The sequence below is a fragment of the Mixophyes fleayi genome, chromosome 3, assembly GCF_038048845.1.
Source record: "Mixophyes fleayi isolate aMixFle1 chromosome 3, aMixFle1.hap1, whole genome shotgun sequence".
Taxonomy (NCBI): domain Eukaryota; kingdom Metazoa; phylum Chordata; class Amphibia; order Anura; family Limnodynastidae; genus Mixophyes; species Mixophyes fleayi.
Genome location: NC_134404.1, coordinates 23512178 through 23521269, shown reverse-complemented (window position 1 = coordinate 23521269; position 9092 = coordinate 23512178). Strand labels below are relative to the sequence as shown.

The window sequence follows — 9092 nt, the reverse complement described above, 5'->3', positions numbered from 1 at the left end:
TATATATAAGGTATACTTTGTTCAAATTTTATTTACAATAATGACAATTTAATCACGTTATAATATTTTGAGATAGTTTTACTATTGGTGGATAACACTCAGCTACTAACCACCGAATATGGATACACATTGCGTACATTTTTAAGAAAAACAACTATTTATCCACCAATCACATACATATATAGACCCACATATCCACACTTCAATACATCCTAAATGCTGCTGAAAGACTGATCTTCCTCTCTCACCGCTCCACATATGTTGCTCCACTTTGCAAATCCCTCCACTGTCTCCCTGTGTCCTTCAGAATTAAATTCAAATTACTCACCATTACCTACAAAGCCCTCATCAACACCACCCCTTCATACAAAGTGTCTTATAGTCATGTGGTGTATGTATCAGGTATATAGAAGTGCAGGTATATCTAATTGTAAATTGCCATGCTTTACCTTTAGACTGGTTTAGCCGTAGGACTTACATATATCCATATCCCCCACCCAGGAATAGAGTTATTATAGAAGGTAGAGTCGATTTCTTTTTATTATTATTATTATTATTATTATCGTAGATTTGTAAGCCACCACTGTGCTCAGCAGAGCCATATAGTAGGGATAAAAGGACATACAAGGTAGACAAAATAAATGCAGACATGAAAACAAAGGGTATGGAGGATCCTACTCATTAGAGAGCTTACATTCTAAGAGGAGCGAGCGTGGCTTAGAGTGGCGATTGGGACAGCTGTGAGGGTACATTAGTGTGATTAGTATCATATTTAAGAGGTCGTATGGGGGTATTTGAGTGTTGCACTAATTTATCCTTGCATAATGTGGTTTATAGTGTCCTGAGCAGTTAGTGTTAGAATAAAATACACAAACAATACTGTTATAAATCCAGCATTTCCCATAATATAAGTCCAAAGAAAGTATAAGATATGATTTTTTATATTCACCCAGAAAGGAACTTCAGATCCAAGAAGATTACAGAAAAAAAAACAAGAAAATCACACAGCTCTATTGCGAAGTAAAATATGAGAATAAACGCAGGAAAATAGATTGAAATTAAATTCCAACAATTTTAGATTAAAGAATCATAAAGTATATACCATTACAATAAGTGTCCAATCAACAGACATTAGGTACTTGTGGCAGTCCATTCGCCTCTTTGAGTAACTGTCCTGGATACAGAGAAACTGGAAGGAGACCACCAGTGGTCACCAAGTGGAAATACCGGTACTCTACAGTTTTATAAAGTCCCAGAACTTTAAAACTTTATGGTAGCCCTGGTCCATGTAGAGAAATAAGTGACCCGAATTCATAAAGTGCATTCTACAACGTGTTTCATAGAATATCTTCTTCTTTGGGCATTAGATGCATACTACTGACTTCTCTACAGTTGTGTTTAAAAATAGATAGCTCTAATTAACTAGCAAGTGAAGGAAAATTTGCTTTGCCTAAGATTCCTGGATACAATTAATTGGTTTTGGTTTTATTTTCCATGTGTTATGTGATTAACATAGAGAACGTACAGTTATTTATAACTGCAGTGTAAATATGTTATATCAAATGAATCCATTGATAAGTTTAGCTAAAGTGTAAAATGTGAAGACAGAAAGTCTGTTGTATGTGTGTATTTGATGGCTCCGCACATCCCAGTGTGAGAAGATAACCATGTCACATGTAGCAGCTTCAAAGGGCTCTTGCTGTGAGATATATCCTGACACAAGTTAGTTTTTGGACTCCTGAATAGACTTTGTGGGGCCGGTCACAGCTGGACATCCTTGCAGCCCAAGGCAGCATTTTGAAGGCCTATACAGGTATATAGAAATATGAGCTTCAAAGGAAAATGTCTTCATAGTTCATATTTTGGGAAATCTGGGTGGCACTCTATACTGAGGAGCAGAAATCACACCAGGGTTGTGAATGACAGGTACGGGTGGTATCCGGAAACAGCTAAAATCACATATCTTTGGAAAAAGGTATGTCACATTGTCATAATTTGTTTGGTATCAAGAGATAGCAAAAAGAAAAAGTTAGGTAACCTAGTAGAATTGGTTAGTAAATCGGGCAACATGCAAATGGTGTTTGAAAAAAGTGTCACAGCCCATACCCCCCTGGGGGTAGAATGATGTGTGGAAGTGTCTTAAAAAGCTGAGACCAGTTACAGCAAGGTCTCAGACTTTTTGGGAAATCAATTCACATTGATAAGCTGTCCATCTTCCTGGCCAATTTCCCATGGCACAGATTATGCAACTCAAGTAAGTGCTATTCTGAATGTAACCCCTTTAATTAAAGGAGTAAATTTAAACTGTTTTTTGCGTATGTCAATCTATTAATTGTTTATTCATTATTTTTTATATCTGTATGCCCTGTACTTTGTATATTAAATCTATAATTTAATATGTTGCGTCCTTGATGCTCTAACGAATCCATTAGCCTGTTAAGAAGAAAATAGCTTGGCCAAGTTAACCCTTTGAAAGCCAGTGTGTGATTTGTTGATACATTTGATTAACAAGCTGTGTGTGCTTGCATTTACATTTATGTAACAGTCTGGAGGTGTGAAGAGTTAACCCTTTGCTTGCTGGTGTGGGTCTTGCTAGTCTGTGGATAACTAGAAACCTTGTGTGCCAGTGTGGAACAGTATATTTGGGGTCTTATTGCCCGTATTCAATAGGTAGTAGCAAACCTGAAGTGTGTGAGGTGTGAACGCTGTGTGGGGGCGATTCAGTAGGTCTATACCCTGTGTGAAAGGTAAAGAGAGACTGCGGGCTGGAATTGTGTGACTTCATACAGCGAATCACCCCAAAGTCACGGCAGCTGGGAGTGTGTTCGTGACATTTTATAATACAAATATAACCTGTTTATAAACAGAATATACAACTGTAATACACTGTGTAACTGAGAACAACATAATTATGTACGTTTCAAGTAATTTTGCAAACATTTTAAAATATTGAGGCCAATTATGACATATATAATATCCCTTAGCACTAGACAGCAATTATAGATCCTGGTGTAAATATATTAAAAACCTAGTAAAACACATTTGACACATACGATATTTTTTGGCTGAATTAGATCTGTTCATCATTAAATCATTTGTAAGAACATAACAGTATAACATCATACTGTATACCCATATGTAATTCTATACCACAAATGCTGCTAGCTACAATTTTTGTATAGACCTATATATAAATGTTCAGAATTTTATACGCTACTTAGTAATGTAAAGTTAATAATATAAAAATGATATTGATATTTTAACTCCACATATTGCTTGGCAGTATAATCTCAGTATAACACCATTGTTTAATGTTTAATGGTTTAGACAAATATATTTATGACCTGTTAGTTAAAACAAAAGAGATTTATTTCAGAAATAACATTTAAGTAATATATTAGAATATGGTCATATGTAAGCCAATAAAAAAATGTTTTTAGATGTATTTTAAGATCCCTCAAACTCATACTAAGACAAAGGGTTTATTAACCACAAAATCCTAATTTTTGCATAAATAATTTCAAGCACAGTTGACTTTATTCATAGAGGAAAATATTCAGGTCAAAATGATTGATAAGACCCTTTGAGATGAAAATATTACAATTAAAAATCTAAAACATTTCTCCTTTCCTTAATAAAGCCACCCGTTATCCATCTCTTTAACTCACATCTAATACTCCAATGTCATGTCCTCCTATATTAGACTGTTATGTACCTGAGCAAAATGTCTGTATGTAGATTTTAAGATGTGTTTCATCATCAAATGTGTTTTATAATGTCTGTCATAATCCTTTATTGTGGTGTAATTTCTTTTGACTAGATTTACTAACCTGCGGGTTTGAAAAAGTGGGGATGTTGCCTATAGCAACCAATCAGATTCTAGCTGTCATTTTGTAGAAGGTACTAAATAAATGAAAGCTAGAATCTGATTGGTTGCTATAGGCAACATCCCCACTTTTTAAAACCTGCAGCTTAGTAAATCTAGCCCTTTTTATTCTCAGTCACTGACTTCAATTCAGCCATGTATCTTTATGACCACTAGTGATATGTATATAGGTATTTACGTTGCCCTCTTTAGAATGTGTAATGATATGTCCAGTGGTGCTTTGGATTCTAACTCTAAATCCACAATTTCCACCTGACTAAAGATATACTGTATGCAAAGTACAAATTGAAATCATTGGTGTTGATGAATTGGACTCGGTTGGCTGTAGGACCTTGCTAAACAAATATTACATAGTCAATAGATCTGAGATGAGATTTGTTTTCCCAACTAAATTGCAATTCCCAATGTCCCAGCAATACATTTGGAATATTAGGAGCTACAGAGGTTCCCATAGTCCACTCCTATGTACTATGTGTAGAAGTCCTGGTCATATTTAAATATTTATTTTATATTAGGATATACTCTACACGTGCCCAAAAATCTATTTGTATAAGTGAGATACCTGGATTTTTTTATAGGAACCAGTTGGTAGCGAAAAGGCATTCCTGTTTAATGACATTGTAGAGTGATTTAAATTCACAAGCCAGAAATATAAATGAGGTAGCCAATTGATATTCTTATTTTCACTCAAAATAATAGTGGAATTGTTCAGAACTTATGGTAATCTGGTTACTATTGGTTTGAGAAAAGAATATAAATACTGGGATAAATTGGAACTAAGGGATTTAATCCCAGAAATTATGGACAAGTCCAGAAAGTGTGTCAGAGTTTTTCAGAATTTTTAGTGTTTGGTGGGAAATAGATATTCTAGATTGGTTGGTTGGCTAAATGGATTGTTTTACATCTGTAAGCAGAAATCTGTGCCCTGTGCAGTAAAATTGCAGGGGAGTAAATTTGATTGGCTGACATAGAATTAGTATTTTTGCACAATCCTGGGTTTGGCTCATGTAGATAAATTATTAGGTCAGTGAATCGAAATTATTAGGTCCATGAACCTATAGTAGTGTTTGAAGACAGATGTTACTATAATCTGTTATCTTTATTGTCCTAGATAACAGGGGAGAGGCCACAGATAAGATACAGCCTCACATTGGGGAAGTACAGGGGGGCATTTGCTGGTTCCCTTTCTCTATCCCCTGACATGACAATATATGAGAGTCCGTCGGACAGTCCGGAATACCAGACTCCATTCTCTCTCTGGCTGCAGAGGAGACAAAACTCCAGGAATTCTCAGGAACTTTTCTTTCAGTCGTTTCTTTTCCTGCAATGGAGGCCCCTCCTGGAGGAAAATGTAGTATAAATAGGGAGAATATCTGGATGCTGGACCAAAAACACTGGATCATTGGGAATATAAACAGCATTCAGCAGAAAAGGCAGAATGGTCTTTACAAAAGCATCGCTGGTCTATGTAAGTAGTGTCACTGTCTCTCTGTCCTTATATTCAGCTGTGTGGATGTAATTGCTGCTTATACAGAGGGTGGGGTTGTGGTAGGAGGTCTTTTATTTGGATATAGGTTGATGGTTCTTTACATAATAAATAGTTGTACATTTTTACACTAAAATGTTATATATACATATATAGGTGTGCGTTGTGGGCGCTTTATTATATGATGTGTTTTAAGCTAAAGGAGAATGGTTGGCATTTATATCCTTGACCCACTGGCATCAACTTTGTGCGGTGTACTAATATTTTTTTCAATTTTAAAGTGAGTACAATGCAGGACACTGGGTCTGGAAATGGAAAACCTTGTTTCCAATTCCACCATATCCACTAGTAACCTTACTTGCATTCAGGATCATTGGTTTTTTTGTGCATGTTGCCTGCTTCAGGCACTTGGATTAATGCATTGGGGGAGCACAACTGACCTCCAATGGACTCTCAAAAGTTAGCAAAAATGCTACTAACAATAGCGTGTCAAGCACAGTCTCTCTTAAAATAAGAATTCTAGTGGTATAAGGCATTAGGCAAAATTTAACTTTAAACAACTGGGTTCCCAGATGTCCAGGATCCACAATTCCAGAGACTACCAGAAGTTGTAAAGAATAATCATGCAGACATGGGAGCCTGGGGGATTTTGAATGTAATCTGAGCTCTGTAGGGTTGTCAGATGGAAACTGATATTACAAGTCATGGTCCTTTCAAATCAGCTTCTGCACAGCACAGTCTATGTTCAGTCTTCTCTCAGCTGGAAATCTGAAATATAATCAGTTACAGGCACCACGAACAGAGAGAGAATCTACTAAAGAGCCAAGACCCAGCCACAGGGCAGCAGGGTGGCTCAGTGGTTAGCACTTCTGCCTCACAGCACTGGGGTCATGAGTTCAATTCCCGACCATGGCCTTATCTGTGTGGAGTTTGTATGTTCTCACTGTGTTTGTGTGGCTTTCCTCTGGGTGCTCTGGTTTCCTCCCACACTCCAAAAACATGCTAGTAGGTTAATTGGCTGCTATCAAAATTGACTTTAGTCTCTCTCTCTCTCTCTCTCTCTCTCTCCCCCTCTCTCCCTCCCTCCCATGGGACAGGGACTGATGTGAGTGAGTTCTCTGTACAGCGCTGCGGAATTAGTGGCGCTATATAAATAATTGGTGATGATGATAGGTCCCCTGCAAATCTACTAGATTGGTGTAGAGCAAGTTTGGGATAAAATTACCTATTGTCTGGAGTTCCCCATTTATCACATAAAAACAAACATCATTTTATCTAATGATTTTTTTCTATTACTCAGATGGCAGCACTAGTCTCTGTCTGCTCATCGGCCTTTCTACCAGAGGGGTATTTCTCTCATGCCGTTGCTGTAGAAATGCCCAGAGATGAAGATGTCCCTACAGAGCCCAGAGACAAATGTACAACGAGGAGAAGCCGGCTCCTACCTAGCAGTATGACTGTGGACCTCAGTGTCATTGACACTAATTATCTGGACAGCCTGGTGCAGATGGAGGATATTCACACCCGCTCTCTATCACCCTGGGATTACAGGTAATCTTTATATAAACTGCTACTAGCATGAAAATTGTTCCTATTTACAAGCGCTGCATAGATTTAGATAATGATATGTACCCTTCTAAAATGTTCTATTGTTAGCGACTTTCAGGAGAGTAAGATTTAATTCCAATACACTTTAAACCGATTTCAAAAGTAAAATAAAATAATATAAGTTCACACAATACCTAGATCTGTTCTATTTATTTGCTAATTTCTTGCTTCTTTTGTTCTCTGTTATTAACTCTTCGCATATCTCCTAGTTAGACTAAAGCTTACACCTTATAAAATCATTTCACCTCAAACAACCCCTCCCCGTTAAATAAACCTTTTCTATTTTATTCCTTTAACTTCTTAGAATATATAGACTGGCATACACCAGATCCAAAATATAACTATGCTCGCGTAGAGAGGGAAAGCAATAATCTTGTTGGAACACTGGGCATTATTTCTCACTTCCAGCATAGTGACTGTAAATCACAAGGGTATCTCTCTGCAGACTTGTATTTCTTTCAAGTCAGTGACAGCAAAGTATATGTTGTATAATATAGGCTTACACTCATCATCATCAGTTATTTATATAGCGCCACTAATGCTGCAGCGCTGTACAGAGAACTCATTCACATCAGTCCCTGCCCCATTGGGGCTTACAGTCTTAATTCTCTAACACACAGACACACACAGACTGAGAGAGACTAAGGGCAATTTAATAGCAGCCAATTAACCTATCAGTATGTTTTTGGAGTGTGGGAGGAAACCGGAGCACCCAGAGGAAACCCACACAAACATCGGGAGAACAGATAAGGCCATGGTCGGGAATTGAACTCATGACCCCAGTGCTAAAAGGCAGAAATGCTAACCACTGAGCCACTGTGCTGCCCTCAAGCTTTCTCTTTCTTTCATATCTGAAACTAACTACTACATGTAGTTTGTACAGTTTCAATATAATTATTCAGATGGCAAAATCAGCCATCTTAAGGGTGTAACATGAAAATTACTTCTCAATATAAAAGAAATAATAATTCAACACACACAAATAATCAGCAATATTCTTAAAACAATATGAAATATTTTCTTCAACACATTAGTTTGCAAAACATATTACACGGTGTGTTTCCATAAATTTGAATATTGTAGATGTACATCACAATAATCCATCTTCTCACTTATACATATGGTCGGCCAATCACTGAGATTTATGCCCATTGTGCTCGGTTAAGGTTATTCTGCTGAGAAGTCAGAACACTGAGTCACACCCACTATCTAACTGAAGACCTATGCGTTACAGTTTGTACCATCAATACATTGGATATTAAAATTAGGATATATTACATTTCTTAATATTCTACTGTAATAATATTTGATCTATATCTCTCAAATCTCATTTCTTAATTTTACTTGTTCTCATACGGATAATTTAAAAAACGCATATTTATCTTCACACATTCTAAGTACAGTTAGATATAATATAGTTTTCCTTTCAAAAAATTTAAGGGATGTTTTAAGATACATTATTTTGAATGCTAATTTTTTTATTCTACAGCTATTTGTTTTTTTATCTGAATTAATTTTCTTTCTGTTTCAGTTTCAATACAGATCCCAATAGGTTCCCTTTTGTGATTGCTGAAGCGAATTGTCTCAGTTTTACCTGTGTGGACTCGGACGGCAGTGAAAGCCCAGAGCTGATCTCTTATCCCATCCAGCGGGAGATCATGGTTCTACGGCGAGAGCAGAAAGCCTGCGACTATATCTACAGACTGGAGACTGAGCTGGTCACACTGGGTTGTACATGTGTTAGATCTATTGTCAGATATTACTGATTATCTACAGACAAGTCCATCTTTCCCCCATGTCATTATTAGAAGTAGAATTAGAGGAACGGATGTTACTGGATTACAATTATATTATTAATGTTGTGTTATTCGCATTACCACTTTACTGCTTTATGTAGACCTACCAATAATCCCAATTGTAAATTTGGGACAAAATAAGGCATGCCCAAATCAAGCAATATCACTCCCTTTTCACAAGGATACCCTTCCAAAAATTGCAACTGTTCTGTGAAAATTAGGACTATTGGCTGTTATGCAGTTATAACATATTTACTTTATTCTTGGTGCTGAGACTATTGTCACAGATACGGAATTTATTTGCCAGTTATGCGCT

The 9092-nt window shown here is 36.7% G+C and overlaps 1 protein-coding gene across 1 annotated transcript; it reads left to right on the top strand.

Moving 5' to 3' along the window:
- Window positions 1-6747: 6747 nt before the first annotated feature.
- Window positions 6748-8746, top strand: LOC142143082 (interleukin-17F-like). Its single transcript, XM_075200797.1, has 2 exons — window positions 6748-6923; window positions 8512-8746. Exons 1-2 carry the CDS (start codon window positions 6748-6750, stop codon window positions 8744-8746), a joined length of 411 nt encoding a protein of 136 aa, XP_075056898.1.
- The last annotated feature ends 346 nt before the right edge of the window (window positions 8747-9092 follow it).